This window comes from Heterodontus francisci, chromosome 6 (genome assembly GCF_036365525.1).
Source record: "Heterodontus francisci isolate sHetFra1 chromosome 6, sHetFra1.hap1, whole genome shotgun sequence".
NCBI lineage: Eukaryota > Metazoa > Chordata > Chondrichthyes > Heterodontiformes > Heterodontidae > Heterodontus > Heterodontus francisci.
In genome coordinates this window covers 121,309,175-121,328,742 of record NC_090376.1, presented here as the reverse complement: position 1 = coordinate 121,328,742, position 19,568 = coordinate 121,309,175, and the positions used below count along the sequence as shown (strand labels likewise).

The window sequence follows — 19,568 nt, the reverse complement described above, 5'->3', positions numbered from 1 at the left end:
GATCCTGTTAGTGTGTGGCTAATGTCTCAGCAGTGTTTTGGTAGCAGCAGGTAGTCAGGAGAAGGCAGCTTGTGGGTCATCATTCTTCAGCCTGGCAGTTTTTCACACACAGATGTAGACCTTGTGAACTTTGGCAGAGGTCAAATATGAACCTCTCATCCAACACTTGTGACATGCTCTTAGATGAAGTGAAGACAAGTTGGCCTGCCCTCTTTTACCTGCAATTTTTCTCCCAAATCTAGCAGAGCCGTAACATAAAACCCAGTTTCTTTCCTTTACCAAGCTCGCTGAAAGCCAGGTTGGAGTTGAAATTTAGATGTACGGTGTCTACAACTGTTTGATTTACATATTTTGCCCGCCTGTGTATTATTTATGGTAGGCAGTCGACTATGGGACTGAACCCTTTGATGAGATTATTGAGGACTCCTTTCAAGTAATGCTATAAAAATACAGGCTTGAAACTGTTTATTGATTAATGTAGTGAAGATGATTTATTCATTTAGGTTCAAAGAGCCAGCCTTGGTTTATTTTAATATTGTGCATATAACAGAGATTCTTGATAATATTAAAGCATCAACACCGAGTAAAGATCAGCCATGATCTTATTGAATGGCGGAGCGGGCTGGAGGGACTGTACGGCATACTCCTCCTCCCATTTCTTACGTACTTGTGTCCTGAAACCTTTTACAGCCAATGGAAAGTACTTTTTTGATGTACACTCACTGTTGTAATGTAGGAAGCGTGGCAGCCATTTGCACACAGCAAGGTCCCACAAACAGCACTGTGATAATGACCAGTTAATCTGTTTTATAGTGATTTTTTTGAGGGATAAATGTTGGTCAAGCCACTGAGCAAGAAGTATTGTTTAGTTTATGTTTATGTTTAGAGATACAGCACTGAAACAGGCCCTTCGGCCCACCGAGTCTGTGCCAACCATCAACCACCCATTTATACTAATCCTACACTAATCCCATATTCCTACCACATCCCCACCTGTCCCTATATTTCCCTACCACCTACCTATACTAGGGGCAATTTATAATGGCCAATTTACCTATCAACCTGCAAGTCTTTGGCATGTGGGAGGAAACCAGAGCACCTGGAGGAAACCCACGCAGACACAGGGAGAACTTGCAAACTCCACACAGGCAGTACCCAGAATTGAACCCAGGTCGCTGGAGCTGTGAGGCTGCAGTGCTAACCACTGCGCCACTGTGCCGCCCTATTGCCGTGGGATCTTTAACATCTGCCTGAGAGGGCAGATGGAGTCTCGGTTTAATGTCTTATTCAAAATGGGACTACATTTTAGGATTAATTAGTGTTTCTTCCTGTTCTGTGAAATTCATTTTCAGCACATTAATGCCAATGATAGAAATATTTCAGCATCAAGATTTTCAGAACGGTTGTCAGACTTTGCCCAGTTAATCATATTAGTCTTGTATGTCATAGCAACATGTGCTTCTGTTGATCTATATTTTGGCTAAATAAAGACAGAAGGTGCTGGAAAAACTCAGCAGGTCTGGCAGCATCTGTGGAGAGAGAAGCAGAGTTAACGTTTCAGGTCAGTGACCCTTCCAGCACTTTCTGTTTTTATTTCAGATTTCCAGCATCCGCAGTATTCTGCTTTTACTTTGGCTAAATACTCTGAATGCAAGGGATAGTGTGATGATTCCAGGTGATATTCAGTTGTACCATCATCCTTTTTAACATGTTGCCTTCCAATTTCCAGGAGTGACTCACAACATTCCACTTCTTCGGGAAGTTATCAACCACCCACGCTTTGTGAAAGGGGACATCACCACTAATTTCCTTCCAGAGGTCTATCCAGATGGCTTCAAAGGTTTGTATCTGTGCACTTGGTAAACCCAACACAGTTGTTTCTTGAAATAATAGAGTTTGAGCCATTGGTTGTGTGTGATATCTTGTTTCTGTATGCATATTGTTAGTTAAATGAATTTCAGTTGACAATGAGTTGTATCCATTAAGCATTCACAGGTGGCAAGATAAACATGATACGGGGTAGGTCTATCAAAACAGTTACGCACAATTTTTCTGTTTGTCCAAAAGTGTGCTTTATATCGATAAGTTCCCTCTCCTGATTGCTGTTCAGTGACTCCTGTTGAGAAATGCATATAAGGACAGGATTAAACTATCTGTGATTCTGTCAACAGCCCATCTAGAGCCATATAGTGTATGAAGAACTGGAGCTTGGGCGAGCTATGGAGGGTTGTTGGTGCCTGGGGCAGAAATTAGCACCTTTAGGAGAAAAGAGAAGAAAGTTGGAAGGGTGGAACCATCTACTGGGGATGTAATCCTCCAGAACATAAAAGGGGAAGCTCGATAAACACTTGAGGGAGAAAGGAGTAGAAGGATATGCTAATAGGGTGAGATGAAGAGGGGTGGGGGAGGCTCATGTGGAGCATAAACACCAGCATGGAATGGTTGGGCCGAGTAGCCTGTTTCTGTCCTGTTAATTCTATTTAACTATGTAACCAGTCTGACCCCAATTAGTTGTCAAGCTGTCTGCAGGTCACTTTAAATATTTAGAAATTGGAAAGTGGCTATGTTTAATTTGGAGCCAAGCATAAATTAATGGGCTTAATCGGTGTTTTCCTGACAGCACTTGGAAACTTGCTGATATGTTACATTTATGTTGGAAGCTGGGAGCTCCTTTCACGTGGGGATGACTGTTTCATTGTGCTTTCACTGATATTCCTGCTACTGAAAATGATGGAGATGATGGATACTCATTCCTGTAGTTGGTTACTCGTTGTTGGCCATTGTGTTTTAAGATTTCCAATTTTTTGCTGGGTTTAATTATTTTTTCAGGAGAGTTTTTTTGAAGTTTCAATTGAATCAGTAAATGTCATCTGTATTTTGAGTATTTCTTTAAACAAATTGTCGCAGCTTTCTACATTTCTTCTCCTCATCCCACCCTTGTCATTATGTGATAAGAGCAAAATACTGCGGATGCTGGAACTCTGAAATGAGAACAGAAAGTGTCGGAAATACTCAGCAAGTCTGGCAGCATCCATGGAGAGAGAAACTTTCAGGTGCTGCTGGACCTGCTGAGCATTTCCGGCACTTTCTGTTCTCTTGTCATTATGTAACTTACTTGTTGAAGGAACAACTGGATCTTTCTTCAGTGCTGTATATCCAGAAGGCCTAAAAAGAGCACTGCAATGCTGTTTGTTGAAATAGCATTTTATAACCACTTGAACGCTCTTAACAGTTTTCAAATAATTTTGGGATCTATGCAATAGTTTTTTGTTGCCAGTACTTGTAAGAACAGAGGAACAGCAAGAGGCATTCAGCCCTCAAGCCTGTTCCACTACTTAATTAGATCATGGTTGATCTGTATCTTAATTCCATCTATTTGCCTTCGTTCTGTAACCCTTAATACCGTTGCCTAACAAAAATCTATTGATCACAGTTTTAAAATTTTCAATTGACCCCGAGCATCAACAGCCTTTTAGGGGGGAGTGAGTTCCAGATTTCCACTTGTGTGAGGAGGCACTCCCTGAGATTACCCCTCAACTGCCTAGCTCTAATTTTGGGGTTATGCCTCCTTGTTCTGGACTCCCCCCACCAGAGGAAAAAGATTGATAGAGAGAAATTATCAACGTCTTTAATTTTCTTCAACAACTCAATTAAATCACCCCTTAATCTTTTATACTCGAGCCTTTTCACTCCAGTATTGTTCTGTTGATGTGATAGTCTGCATAAGATCCATGGAGATGTACTTTTATCATAATTTACATAATTTTTAATGAAACCATAGCTACACTACCCATCATTGTAAATTGTTTTCGATTGTGCTGCGTTGTGATGTAAGATTACGAATGGGAGGAAATTTTAAAAGAAACAATGTGGAACTCGCCACCATGTGGCATAGTTGAGGCGAATAGCATAGACGTATTTAAGGGGAAGCTAGATAAATGCTTGAGGGAGAAAGTTCATGCAGATAGAGTTAGATGAAGTAGAGTGGGAGGAGACTCGTGTGGTGCATAAATGTCAGCATAGACCAGTTGGGCTGAATGGCTTGTGTCTGTAGTGCACCTTCTGTCTAACTCTATATAAAATCTCTTCCCCAACAGGACGCACGCTGTCAGATTCTGAGCACAAGGAACTGTTAGCTACTGCTGTATCGATTTACATAACTGCTCTGCTGAAGGCTCAGAGATTTCTTGAAAATTCTACAAGGTGAGGAATCTTTGATGTATGATTAACATGATTCTGCATTCAAACACCCAGACTGAATTTTAGGAGCAATTCCAATGGAGAAAAGGGATTAAATTCCACCTTCCTTACATCATGTTGGAGGAGTAATTATTTTAGCAATTGGGCTAATGTATCTCTTCAGGACTGTAACAATATTTGTAATCTGCAAGATTAAACTGTTTTTCATTTACTAACTCTGATGCGTGAAAAGTTAGGGAAAAAGGAATACAAGGATATGCTGATTTGGCATGATGAAGTAAGGTGAGAGGAATCTCGTGCAGAAGATAAATACCAGCATAATTCACTGAATGGCATGTTTCTGTGCTGTGAAATTTGAAGTGATTCTATGTAAATTGGAGGTGGATGGGGGAAGATTATCCCCCTCCCACTTGTTTTTAAGTAGAATATTGCACTGATGGCAGAATATTTTTGGGTCTGTTTTACTTATGATAAGTAACTAATTTATTCATCGTGTGCTGCCTGTGAATGCTAACTACCTCACATTCATAGAATAAGTATAGTGATGAACAGCTGCTGATCTAATATTCAAGGATGCCTTGAATCATTACCTGTGAGATTGGTTTTCAAAGTTCCCCAATATGCCAATGGAAGCCAAAATGTTAAAAGATTTCCTGATTTTAAAGTAAGTATAGTTCAAGGGCGGCACAGTGATTAGCATCGCAGCCTCACAGCTCCAGGGATCCGGGTTCGATTCTGGGTACTGCCTGTAAGGAGTTTGCAAGTTCTCCCTGTGTCCGCGTGGATTTCCGCCAGGTGCTCCGGTTTCCTCCCACAGCCAAAGACTTGCAGGTTGATAGGTAAATTGGCCATTGTAAATTGCCCCTAGTGTAGGTAGGTGATAGGGAATATGGGATTACTGTAGGGTTAGTATAAATGGGTGGTTGTTGGTCGGCACAGACTCGGTGGGCCGAAGGGCCTGTTTCAGTGCTGTATCTCTAAATAAATAAAATAAAAATTACACAGAATTTGTAGCACAGAAACATGCCATTCCGCTCAACTTGTCCATGTTGCAGTTTATACTCCACACAAGCCTCCTCCCACCCCCTCAGCATATCCTTCTATTCCTTTCTCCCTCATGTGTTTATCCAGCTTCCCCTTAAGTGCATCTCTGCTGTTTGCCTCAGCCATTTCCTGTGGTAGCAAGTTCCACATTATCGCCACTCTCTGGGTAAAGAAGTTTCTCCTGAATTCCTTATTGGGTTTATTGGTAACTATCTTGTATTTATGGACTCTAGTGCTCCTAATCAGGGGAAAAAATCAACAGGCACTTGGACAGGTTTGAGTTAATTAAGGATAGCCAGCACAGAGTTGTAAAAGGCAGATCATGCTCGACTAATCTAATTGAATTTTTTGATGAAGTAACAGAGAAGGTTGCTGAAAGGAATGCAGTGGATGTTATCTCTATGGATTTTAAGACATTGTGTTTGATAAAGTACCTCGTAAAAAGGTTGGTTAACTAATTTGAGGCTCGTGGAATAGGAGGTAAGTGTCCAATTGGATTAAAGATTGGCTTAAGGACAGAAAACAGCGAGTCGTGGTAAATGGTTGTTTTTCAGACTGGAGGATGGTAGACAGTGATGTTCCCCAAGGGTCAGTGCTGGGGCCACTGCTTTTCAGCTATATATAAATGACTTGGATCTTAGAATACATTTCTGGTCACCACACTTGGGGAAGGATGTGAGGGTCCTTGAGAGGGTACAGAGGAAATTTACCAAAATGGTTCCAGGGATGGGGGATTTTAATTGCAAGGTTAGGTTGGAAAAGCTGGGGTTGGTCTCCCTGGAGCAAAGGAGATTGAGGGGAGATTTGATAGAGGTGCACAAAATTATGACAGGCTTAGATAAGTTAGACAAGGAAAAACTTTTCCCATTAACTTATGGTACAAGGGCTATGGGACACAGATTGAAGGTTTTGGGCAAGAGATGCAGAGGGAATGTGAGGAAGAGCTTTTTTATACAGCGAGTGGTAATGACCTGGAACTCACTGCCCACAAGGGTGGTGGAAGTGGAGACGATCAATGATTTCAAAAGGAAATTAGATGGGCACTTGAAGGAAATAAACTTGCAGGGCCAAGGGGATCAAGCAGGGGAATGGGATTGCTTTGCGGAGAGGCAGCATGGACTCGATGGGCCCGAAGGCCACCTTCTATGTTCTTTGTGATTCTAGTTTTAGACTCCCCACATAAGTGATAAGTTTGCACATGACCTTGGAACCACAAGGTAAAATTTCAACATCTCCAGCACATCTTTTATTGTGTAATGTCTGCATTGTTGAAGTTTTCTTTTAAGGAGAAAAGGGTGAAAAAGTCAGTGCTTTAGTCTTTAGGCATGATCCCACAAGCACACACTATCTACAGGGATACGCATTTATAGGTGATTGTGAATAAGGGAATTGGGTTTGCAATATTTTAGCCCTATCGCCATGTCTGGCTTCCATATTGGGATGGCCCGATTGTTGAATCACAGCCCACATGCATATGTTGATAATTTGGAATTACTAGTGTGAAGCTTTATATGAAGCGTGACACAAAGCTTTCTGTTTCTAAAGCATGGTGGAAAATGGTGTATGCAACAAAAAACAATCATTTTCTGACCCCCAGTTAGAAAACTATTGACCTTAAATGTGTGGTAGCCAAAACTTTTAGAGTGAACTCTTTTAAGTCACAATACACTGTAATCATTGACTGCAGTCAATATTTTAAAAAAAAATTTATTTAGAGATACAGCACTGAAACAGGCCCTTCGGCCCACCGAGTCTGTGCCGACCAACAACACCCATTTATACTAACCCTGCAGTAATCCCTACACTAGGGGCAATTTACAACGGCCAATTTACTTATCACCTGCAAGTCTTTTGGATGTGGGAGGAAAACCCACACAGACACAGGCAGTACCCAGAATCGAACCCGGGTCCCTGGAGCTGTGAGGCTGCGGTGCTAACCACTGCGCCACTTCATAAATAGTGACTCATATATACCAGCATTTTTAGTATAGAAAACAATATTGTTTTACAAAAACTGCAAAGAAAATGAATTAAGTGAAGTATTAAATCAAGTATTAATAATCATAAGCTTTAATTTTGATTAATTAGGGTAACCCAATGAGATTGACTAATGGGAAGTGAGGTATTGGAGACGTTTTCTTCAGGTGACATTGAATGTAGTGCCAGGGTTGCCTTCCACTCTGTGCTAGAATGTGTGGGATTGTTATCAATCCCCTCTCTGACAGGAAGAAGAGCCCTCACTTTAACATGCTCCGTGAGGAATTGTGCATGGTCTGCCTTTAGTATACTCTCTCAAATCCCAGGTGGGATTCAACCCACAACCTTCTGGTTTTTGCAACACAAAAATTTTTGTAACATCAAAGTTGTAAAGCAGTGCATAATTCTTGAACAATAACGCAGAAGTAATGGACACATGTCTCTTGCAGGAAATGGTTCTGGATGATTGATAATTGCTTTATTGTCAGACTTAAATACACTTTCTTTGTTTGACTTTTCATCCTACCACAAGCTGAGAGTTTCATTGTCAAAGGCCTGTTTCACAAAAAACATTGAAATTGCCTCACTGTGCGTCAGAAAGAGGAAAGGCTTGAATGTTGAGAGAAAAAAAAACTTGTATGTTATTTTAACCCAATCTTAAAGTATGGTATTCATAAAGTTAGAGAACGGTTTCACTCCTTGCAGACAGCTAAACAGGCAGAGAAAAAAAAGGATCCTGTAATTCTGGAGGTGAAGAAAGGAAATAAAGTGAAGGATACAGAACTGTGCTAGTATGCAACCCTGAAAAATATTATAAACTGGTTACCAGTTACTAGAATAACACACTATATATACAACTTTTCCAAAGTGTGCACAGCCCTTACAGACATTAGTATTTAAAATTCATTTTACGTCATTTGGGATTCTGCAGCAACTATCTCATGAATATTGCTTTTGTAATTATGTGTATGGGGCACTATCAATGGTTCAGTGAGTTTGTCCAGTAAATAGTTTAAATATGTAGACCAGAAAGGACCCAGGTTTGACCCCTGGGCTGTTCTGAGCAAGCTGATCTCAGCAGGACAACTCTAAGGGCTGTGCAGATGGCCTCAGCAGCCCGTATCCTAACTCACCAAGTCTTGTTCACCCATCTCCCCCTGTGCTTGTTGACCTACGTCGGCTCCTGCTCCAGCAACACCTTGAATTTAAAATTCCCATCTTATGTTCAAGTCCCTCCATGGCCTTTGTCCCTCCCAAGCTTTGTGACCTCCTCCAGCCCTACAACCCTCCGAGATATCTGTAGTCCTCCAATTCTGGCCTCGCACATCCCCAATTTTCATCGCAGCCACCATTTCCGGCATTGCCTTCAGCTGCTGAGGTCCTAAGCTCTGGAATTCTCTCCCGAAACCATTCTGCCTTTCTACCTCTCTCTCTTCCTTTAAGACACTACCTCTTTGACCAAGCATCTGGTCATCTGTCCTAATATCTCCTTATGTGGCTTGGTGTCAGATTTTCTCCGATAAAGCACCTGTGAAGCGCCTTGGGTCTTTTTTTTACTGTGTTAAAGGCATTATGGAAGTACAAACATTTGTTGTTGGGTTAGGAAGAAGAAAATTGGCCAGGGTTTCAGTACATCGCAGAATTGTTACAGTACAGAAGAAGGCCATTCGGCCTATTGTGTCTGCACTGGCTCTCCGAATGAACATTTCACCTAGTGACACTCCCCCACCTTCTCCCCGTAACCCTGCATGTTCGTCCTTTTCATATAACTAATTCCCTTTTGAATGCTTCAATTGAACCTGCCTCCACCACACTCTCAGGCAGAGCATTCCAGACCTTAACCACTCGCTGTTTGAAATAGTTTTTCCTCGTGTCGCTTTTGCCTTTTTTACCTATTACATTAAATCTGTGTCCTCTCGTTCTCGATCCTTTCACAAGTAGGTACACTTTCTATCTATAATGAAAGCAAAGTACTGCGGATGCTGGAAATCTGAAATAAAAACAAGAAATGCTGGAACCACTCAGCAGGTCTGGCAGCATCTGTGGAAAGAGAAGCAGAGTTAACGTTTCGGGTCAGTGACCCTTCTTCGGAACTAGCAAATATTAGAAATGTCAAAGGTTATAAGCTAGTGAGGCGGGGGTGGGGCAAGAGATAACAAAGGAGAAGGTGTAGATTGACAAGGCCACATAGCTGACCAAAAGGTCATGGAGCAAAGGCAAACAATATGTTAATGGTGTGTTGAAAGACACTTTCTATCTACTCTTTCCAGACCCCTCATGATTTTGAACACCTCAATCAAATCTCCTCTCAGTCTTCTCATCTCCAAGGAAAACTGTCCCAACTTCTCCAGTCTATCTTCATAACTGAAGTTCCTCATCCCTGGAACCATTCTCGTGAATCTTTTCTGCACCCTCACTAACGCCTTCACATCCTTCCTAAAGTGCGGTGCCCGGAACTGGATGCAATACTCCAGCTGATGCAGAACTAGTATTTTATACAAGTTCAACATAACCTCCTTGCTCTTGTACTCTACGCCCCTATTAATAAAGCCCAGGATACTGTATGCTTTATTAACCGCTCTCGCAACCTGTCCTGCCACTTTCAATGACTTATGCATATGTACACCCAGGTCTCTCTGCTCCTGCACTCCCTTCAGAATTGTACCCTTTATTTTATATTGTGTCTCCATGTTCTTCCTACCAAAATGATTCACTTCACATTTCTCCGCATTGAACTTCATCTGCCACCTGTCCGCCCATTCCACCAACTTGTCTATGTCCTTTTGAAGTTCTACACTATCCTCCTCACAGTTTCACAATGCTTCCAAGTTTTGAATTATCTGCAAACTTTGAAATTGTGCCCTGTACACCAAGGTCTAGGTCATTAATATATGTCAGGAAAAGCACTGACCCTGGGGACCTTCACTACAAACCTTGCTTCAGCCTGAAAAACATCCATTAACCACTACTCTTTATTTCCTGTCACTCAGCCAAATTTGCATCCATGTTGTTACTGTCCTGTTTATTCCATGGGCAATAACTTTGCTCACAAGTCTGTTGTGCGGCACTGTATCAAATGCCTTTTGGAAGTCCATGTACACCACTGCCCTCATTAACCCTCTCTGTTACCTCTTCAAACAAAACTCCAGCAAGTTAGTTAAACATGATTTTCCCTTAAGAAATCCTTAATTCTTAAATTAACCCGCATTTATCCATGTGACTATTAAATTTGGTCCCGAATGGTTGTTTCTAGAATTTTCCCCTGCACCGAAGTTAAACTGACTGGCCTGTAGTTGCTGGGCTTATCTTTACATCCTTTTTTGAACTGGAATGTAATGTTTGCACTTCTCCAGTTCTCTGGCGCCATCCCCAAGTCTAAGGCCAGTGCCTCTGCAGTTTCCACTCTCACTTCCCTCAGTATCCTTGGATGCATCTCATTCGGTCCTGGTGCCTTATCCACTTTAAGTACAGACAGCCTATCCAATACCTCCTCTTTATCAATTTTAAATCCTTCTAGTGTCTGAATTACCTCCTTTTTCACCATTGCCTGGGCTGTATCACCTTCCCTGGTAAAGACAAATGCCCTCTGCCTCCATGCACAAATCCCCTGTTTGGTCCCTAATCTGCCCCACTCCTCCTTTTTCCCCTTTTTACTATTTATATGTCTATGGAAACCTTTGGGATTCCCTTTTTTGTTAACTGACAGTCTCTGTTCATACTGTCTCTTTGCTTCTCTTACTTGCTTTTTCACTTCCCCTCTGAACCTTCTATATTCAGCCTGGTTCTCAACATGATTGCTGACTACCAAAGCTTAAGGGAAGTGCCTGTGTGTTTGCTCTCTGGTGCACTACTATTTTTTTTTATTTATTTAGAGATACAGCACTGAAACAGGCCCTTCGGCCCACCGAGTCTGTGCCGACCAACAACCACCCATTTATACTAACCCTACAGTAATCCCATATTCCCTATCATCTCCCTACACTAGGGGCAATTTACAATGGCCAATTTACCTATCACCTGCAAGTCTTTGGTGGTGGGAGGAAACCGGAGCACCCGGCGAAAACCCACGCAGACACAGGGAGAACTTGCAAACTCCGCACAGGCAGTACCCAGAATTGAACCCGGGTCCCTAGAGCTGTGAGGCTGCAGTGCTAACCACTGCGCCGCTGTGCAGTGTTCATAGTTGAATAGCCTGCTGACATTCACTCAGGATTCACACGTGAACATGGGTCACTTTTTTATTGTTGATGGGATGTGAGCATTATTGGCAAGGCCATCATTTGTAGCCCTAATTTCCCTTGAGAAGGTGGTGGTGAGCTGCCTTCTTGAACTGCAGCAGTCCAAGTGGTGTAGGTACACCCACAGTGCTGTTAGGGAGGGAGTTCCAGGATTTTGACCCAGTGACAGTGAAGGAACGGCGATATAGTTCCAAATCAGGATGGTGTGTGACTTGGAGGGGAACTTGGAGATGGTGGTGTTCCCATGCGTCTGCTGCCCTTGTTCTTCTAGGTGGTAGAGGTCGTGGGTTTGGAAAGTGCCCTTGAAGGAGCATTGGCGAGTTGCTGCAGTGCATCTTTTAGATGGTATGCATTGCTGCCACTGTGTGCTGTGGTGGAGGGAGTGAATGTTGTAGGTGGTGGATGGGGTGCTTTATCCTGGCTGATGTCGAGCTTCTTGATTTTTGGAGTTGCAGGCAAGTGGAGAGTATTTCATCACACTCTGATTTTTGCCTGGTGTGATGGGGCCCATAGTGCAAGACCAGTGGAGGAGCATATGCAGACCATTTACCTGAAGAGATGACTTGCTAGAAGAACTGTTAGGCGTTTTGATCTTGGATTCAAAGCTTGTGTTTTTTCTGAGACAGCGATTTACAGTGTGTGTGTGTATGTGTGTGTGTGTTTGTTTGTTTTCGGTGACATACAGTTATCTGTGGAACCACGCCATCTCCACTATTGTGAACAAGGCCGGGGTTGTTCAAGAGGCGACAGGACCGAACCATTAATGGGAAGACTATATTGCACACTATCAACAGGACATCATTACTTCCGTTTCTGCATCCTGGAGTACAGGACTTGGAAAACTACTTGACGATGTTCCTGATTTTGAAGAACTTTCGGACGGTTCATTGCAGCTTGCTGATAGGACTGCTCAAAAGACTTGTGAGAATTATCTTGGTTGCATCTGATAATTAAAGTGTAACCTTTGAGATTGTATATAGTCCTTGATTTAACTGTTAGTTCATGTTAAATTTATGTTGGTTTTTGTTTGAGTGTTAAAGTTACATTGATAAAAGTGAAATCTTGTCCGTTTGGTTTTTGTTTCCTATATTGAAGTCAGTCGGTGGATTTGATTCGTTTGGTTTATTGCTGAGCTTCACGGGGATCATAACACTGGGGAGGCAGGAGGGTGAGTTACTTGTCACAGAATTCCCAGTGTCGTGCAGGCCCCCACCTACCAAGAATAGGCACAAATTATTTCACCACATGAACATTAAAACTTAAAATTGCTGCTGGGAAGAAAAGAGGGCCTATCACAAGGAATTGCCAGACTCCTCACCGGAAAGACCTTTTTTGCATACGAGCAGACAGTATTGGAACAAAGGAACGGGTCCCTGCGTGCCCAGTACACAGAAGACCTGATCAGACCAGTTTAGTCACATGACTAACTGGCGGTTGGAGGTTTTTGAATTTGAACTTGCCACAGAGTTTTCAAACTCAGAAAGCTGGTTGCTCTTGGACTGAGAACATCTCTGTCCTGTCTCCTGCCATCTCTTTCTCACAGAACTGAAGACCCATTGAAGACACATGAACCCCAAGAGAGAAAAGTCTCCTATAGTGCACAAGGTTTAAGAAGAATACTGGGCCCCAACAAAAAGCGAGAATTGTCTACAAAAGGACTACAGTGAGCTCGAAGCACAGTAACAAGAAACTCTTCTGATATTGCCTCAAACCTCTCTATTTTTGTCTTCTGCTCTATTGTGTCTCTATTTGCATGTGCGTATCGCGTATACATGCTAGCGTGGGGCAGAGCGTGTAACCGTAGGCATTAACCGAATTAGAGTTTAAGTTTAAATAAATTTCACTTTTCTTCTTTAAACCTAAGAAGGCCTGTTTGTGCTCATTTCTTTGTCTTATAATTGGAAAGCGGTGAACAAGGATTCACCAAGTGGGAGCTCAAAACACAGTGTATTTAAAATTAATCCCTGTTACAATAAGACCAGGTGAAGGCTAAAGACACCTTTCTCACCTGGTCATCACACCAATCTCTGACCTACTCTTGTAGCCACAGTATTTATATGGCTGGTTCCATTAAGTTTTTGGTCAATGGTAACCCCCAGGATATTCGTGGTGGGAGATTCAGCAATGGTCATGCTGTTGAACGTCAAGGGGAGATGGTTAGATTCTCTCTTGTTGGCGATGGTTTTTGCCTGGCACTTGTCACTTATCAGCCCAAGCTTGAATATTGTCTGGGTCTTGCTGCATGCGGGCACGGACTGCTTCAGTATCTGAGGACTTGCGTGTGGTACTGAGCACTGTGCAATCATCAGCGAACATCCCACTTGATGAAGCAGCTGAAGATGGTTGGGCCGAGGACACTACCCTGAGGAACTTCTGTAGTAATGTCCTGGGTCTGAGATGATTGACCTCCAATAACCACAACCAGCTCCCTTTGTGCCAGGTATGATTCTAGCCAGTGGAGAGTTTTTCCTCTGATGCCCATTGGCTACAATTTTGCTTTTGTGGAGTTCCATATTGCAGCCAGGAGGGTGGAAGCTTTGGCAAGAAAAGCATATCAAGCTGTAAGCTTTGCCTACATGTATCTGTGAGATACACAATTTGCACATTATGCATTTTCAAAGTTTTGCTTTTCTCTAAACCCGATCATAATTTTATTGAGGTTGTCAGGAGACATTTCTGATAAACTGACATTAACCTGGAGAGTATGTGACTTCATGCAATCAATATTCATGTTTAATAACCTGACCATATGGGTGGAAGGCTAGTGGTTTGGCTGTTATGTTTGCGTTGGTGAATTGGGAAGGGAAAGCAGAGTAACTCTCCAGGTGTGGCTATATCAGAAATATCTCATGGGTCCACTAATTTTATGTTTATGCTTCTGAAGCCAATTGGCTGCAGCACTTCCTATGCATTACTTGTTTTGGCTGAAGTATGTATTTTTCTAGGTTCTGTGTGGGTTGTACCATTTTCCAGTTTCCACTTGCATTATCACTGTTAACATTATGCACAGGAATTGGGTTTATTGAATGCGTGCTTCATTTTATGGAGGCAGAGCTATTGTCATATAATTTGCATTTCTTTGCACACTTGGCTGACGCATAAAGCTTTGGTCACTTGAGTGAGTTAGTGGCGTAACCTATTGAGCCATTCCCCAGCATGAGTTCCACCTTCACAAGAGATAAGGAGAAACATTGAAGGGAAAAAGAATTTTTGCGGTAGTAATAGCAGCAAACTGTCAGCATTCGTCGTCATTACTCCTCTGAAACAGACGGCAACTCCTGGAGTCTGCACATGCGTAGTTAAATGCAGAAATCCAGAGATTGCTGTCAGTGATTTCATGCCTCTCCCGAGAGTGCGCTGTTGAAATCCCCCCAGACTGCAATCAAATAGAAATCATTGAACTGACACGAACTTGCCCTTTTACACTATTACTCTTGCCTTAAAAACCCTTGAAAAAATTACATCTTTTTGAATGAGGTGTAACTGGGTTTTTTACAGCAAAATAAGTTCACAGTTACTGTTGAACAGTCTCATTGGCCCTAAAACTAATTTAACTAATAAAAACTAATTTTATATTTGTGGAATGTCAAATTTCTCCATTATGATTTTTTAAAAAATCACAATTTCTTTTTAGTTTGTTTCTGATACTTCAGATTCCACCTTAATCCCACGTGTATGTCCCAATCATTTATTTTACCTGTCAAATTTTAATTAAAAGTGAAGGATAATAAGTGCATTTTGCTTCCTGGTTTGCTGTATGTGAGAATACTTCAGTGTGATTGTTAGCAAGCAGGTAAGCAGCCAATCATTGTGTAATGTGACAACCAGGTGAGAAAGGGGTCTAGGGTTCCCTTTCAGCCTTCACCTGGTCTTACTGTAACAGGGTTTTTTTTTTAAACACACTGTTTTTAGCTCCCCCTTGGTGCATCCTTGTTCACCGCTTTCCGATTATAAGGTAAAGAAACGAGCACAAACAGGCTTTCTTAGGTTTAAAGAAGAAAGGTGAAATTTTATGAAACTTAAACTCTAATTTGGTTGACGCCTAAGGATACGTGACGCGCCCACACATGCATATGCAATACACACATGCAAATAGAGATAGAAAAGAGCAGAAGAAAAATTAAAGTGGAAAGGTTTGAGGCAATATCTGAAGAGTTGTGTTACGGTTCTTCAAGCTCACTGTAGAGTCCTTTTGTAGATAGATCTTGCTTTTTGTTGGGGCCCAGTATTCTTCTTAAACCTTGTTCACTGTAGGAAACTTTTCTCTCTTGGGGTTCATGTGTCTTCAGTCAGTTTTTGGAGTTCCGTGAGAAAGAGATGGGAGCAGACAGGAGGAGCTGTGGCGAGCCAGACAGGAGAGGCTCTTTTCAATCCAGGAGCAAACCGCTTTCTCCAAGTTCAAACACTGTCTCTACAATTTTAAACTCCCAAGTTGGCTAGCAGGATAGTCACGTGACCAACTGGTGTAACCACTTCTGGCTTTGTGTATTGTGTGAGTCAGGGAATGGTCCTTTGTCTATAAACACTGTCTGTTAATATGCAAAAATATCTTTCCAGCCAGGGGCCTGGCAACCCCTTTTAATAGGCCTTTCCTTCTTCCCAGCAACAATTTGAAATTTAATGTCCATGTGGCGTTATTAATGTGCCTCATTCTTGGCAGGTGGGGGCCTGCATGACAATTGCTGATGCACACCTAGAGATCCCCTTGACCTGGCACCAGATTCCAACTGATATCAGGAAAGGGGAAATCCAAGCGCAGAGCACTAACTCTGAAATTAAGGCCAATATTGGCAATCATAATTTTATTTTGTTATTAGTTCCTGAAAACAGGAAATTCTCTTTCCTGCTGTAACTGTGCTTGTGTCTCACTCCAGTTCCTTCTCTCTGCTTATTTTACTTCCTCTCTACCTTTATTTCTAAGGCTCTCACACTGGGCTGTTTGCCTTCTGCCTGTGTCTTTATGAAAGTTGCATTTTCCCGTCTCCCTACTGGTATGGAAGTGCTCCAATTTTTAAATATTTTTTGAGGACTGGTGTTTTAGAATTGTGGAGATCAATTCACTGGAGGACTGAAATGATTCCATAGATGCTGGACTTTTTTTTTTAAAGGATCACTGGAAGAACTCTTTAAAAATAACATTTACTGGATGTCACATGTCTTCAGCTAAGTAAACAACAGGTGCCTTCTGACTATGGGAGTTGTTTACAAGAGAAGTGACATGTCAAGATTTACGGTGCTCAAGAGTGGGTTTCATTTTTGAATACTGTTTTGAATCAGTTGGGTTTGTAGCCTGCTGAAAGAAACACCCAGCTCATCTTTTCGCCACCTCTCTGAGAAACCCTGCAAAAAAAATCCTGTGTGTGATAGCTGTAACGCCTGATGCCGCATTTCTCCTGTGAAGCTTTTGGACGATTTCCTGTTGACATCTCCTTAACGAACTGCTTTTGAAAAGATCTCAGTGACCGTCTGCGTGCATGCAGACGTCAGACACTATGCCATCTGAGACATAACATATCTTATCCTTTTTTCATCAAGGATTAACAACTACTTTAGCCAAAGCATCTTTAATTTTCCTTTAACATGTGTGTGTGTGTGCGTGCTGGGTATTTAGAATGGAATATATATATTTACTGCCATATTTCAAACTGTGTGTTAAAGCCATGCATCTTTATTGACTAATTCTTGTTTTATAATAAATTAATAATTTTGTTGTTTATTGAAGAAACCTGGTTGGTGGATTTTATTCTGAAACAAAAATCGAGTATATAATTGGCCACATCGGTAACTGGTTAAACATTTAAATGTATGTTGGGACCTGTGGAGAAGTGGAGCTGGAGAAAGAGGGCTGGATTTTACATTCTCCCCCACCCCTTGATGTCGGGTTTCATTGCGGGGGATGGGGGGTGGGGTGGAAAATGCCTCGAAGGAGGCATTTTGAGGTTAAAGTTTATGCACATTGGTGGGGGGGGTGGGGTGAAGGTCAGGTGGACAAGATAAGTATTTTGTGAGGGGAGAGGGCAAGTAATTAATTTAATTGTTATTGGAGGGGTGGGATAGGGGAAGAAGAAATGTCTTTATTTTTATGTCCTTGAGCTTTAAATATTTAAATTTAATGGTAGGGCTCAAAGTGCTTTAAAAACGGCGTCAGCACCTGCCATTACCAGGGACAGACAGCTCACCCCCACCATGTGCTCGGGGTGGGGGGGAGGGGCGGCATGCCCTGGCTATTTAAATGCACTGCCTTGCTTAGAATCGCGGCGGCTGTACGATGTGTGGCCCACACGGGAAGACCGCCATTGTTTCCCCCCATCGTTATAAAGTTCAACCCAGACAGTGCACTGCTCCCGCCTTGGTCGTAACACTATGGCTTGCACTTTCTTTCTCTACTTCTCGAATGTTACTTTACTGCTTTACCCAATTGTATGTTTTCCTTGTCTTGAAAGAAAACAAAATGACCACAAACTTAGGGAGATGGGTAGACATCAATTAGGCACTATCCAGCCTTCCTACTGCTCAACTGAGTTCAGCATTTTCAGATGATAACCTCTGCCCCCATTTTTTTTTGGACAGTAGCTATTGGTAATGATTCTGCTTTTCCTATTTGCATATCCTTGAAGCCAATCCTTTGATTCTTGTCCCATTACCATCTTCTTTTGCCTTGCACCATCATCCCTTTTGTCATTTAATCTCTCCTACCTTCCATCCTACTACAGACCTTCTCCTTTGTTCCACTCCACTTTTACCCAACCTCTGTACTTGCTTTAAAAACTGTTAAATTGCTAATATTTTCCAGTTCTAATGAAAGATCATCGTCCTGAAATGTTGACTCTTTTTCTCTCCACAGTGGCTGCCTGAGTTGCTGCACATTTCCAGCATTTTCTGTTTTGATTTCAAATTTCCAGCGTCTGCCGTATTTTGCTTTTGTATGGCAGCTGGTTGGTTAGAGGCTGGAGGTGAGAATGGAGAAACTATTGAGAAATTCCTGTAATGAGTGAAGGAAACTGGGGCCAGTGCATGGACTGGGAGGTTTTGAAGTCTGAAAGAAAACAGTAGGACGGGCAGGATGTGCGATGCTCGTTTGTGGCAAGCTGAATGATGCTCCTGTTGCTGCAATAGATCCTCACCCTGACCCCAACTATACTGTATTTTTAGTTTCAGAATAAAATACACCAGTCAGGATTCTTTAATAACCAGCAAAATTATTAATTTATTATAAAACAAGACTTATTCAATAAAGATGCAAAGCTTATTAACACACAGGTTGAAATATGAAAGTTCCTTTCTAAATTAACCCAACACACACACACCGGTTAAAGAAAAAAAATGTTTTCTCTGCAGAGATTCACTTCACAAAGAAGACAGAAAAATACTTTGGCCAAATATTTGTTAATTCTTGAAGAAAAAAGGATAAGATATGGAATGATCTCAGCTGTCCCTTTATTCTGGCACCCAGATACACACAGACAGCTGTCATTGGGATCTTTTTGGAGCAGTTCTCTTCAGGCGATATCGAGGATTAGTCTGACAGTTTTTCCAGGAGAAATGCGGCATAATTTTCTATTTCTCACACTGGATTCTCAGGGTTTCTCAAAAAGGTGGAAAAGGATGAGCTGATGTCTTCTCTCTTAGCAAGCTGATCCCCCCCCCGCCCCCCCACAACTGACGCAAAACAATATCCAAAGCGAAACCAACTCTTGACCACCAAAAATCTTGACATGTAACGTCTCTGTAAACAACTCACCTAGTTACCTTGCTATTTACTTAGCTTAAGACATGTGACTTCGAGTAAGGGTTGTTTTTAAACAAAGTCCCAAGTCCTTCCAGTGACCTTTTGTTTTAGAAAAAAACAAGTCCAGAAAAAAACGTCTTCAGTCTTTCAAATGAATCAGTTTCCACAGTTTTTAAACAAGAGTCCTCAAAAAATACTTCGTATACTTAGTAGCTACAGTTATAATGTAGGAAACATGGCAGTCAATTTGCACACAGCAAACTCCCACAAACAGCAATGAGATAATGACCACATAATCTGTTTTAGTGATGTTTGTCGATGGATAAATATTGGCCAGGGTGAACTCTTCTTTGAAATAGTTTTAAGGGATCTTTTATGTC

The 19,568-nt window shown here is 41.9% G+C and overlaps 1 protein-coding gene across 8 annotated transcripts in view; it reads left to right on the top strand.

Moving 5' to 3' along the window:
* pcca (propionyl-CoA carboxylase subunit alpha) overlaps positions 1 to 19,568 on the top strand; it is a 374,025-nt gene that overhangs the window by 190,672 nt on the left and 163,785 nt on the right. For all 8 annotated transcript variants that reach the window (XM_068034216.1, XM_068034214.1, XM_068034222.1 and 5 more), the window contains 2 exons: positions 1,730 to 1,840; positions 4,098 to 4,203. In XM_068034216.1, coding sequence (XP_067890317.1) covers positions 1,730 to 1,840; positions 4,098 to 4,203 — 217 coding nt within the window. The remainder of the gene's footprint in view (positions 1 to 1,729; positions 1,841 to 4,097; positions 4,204 to 19,568) is intronic.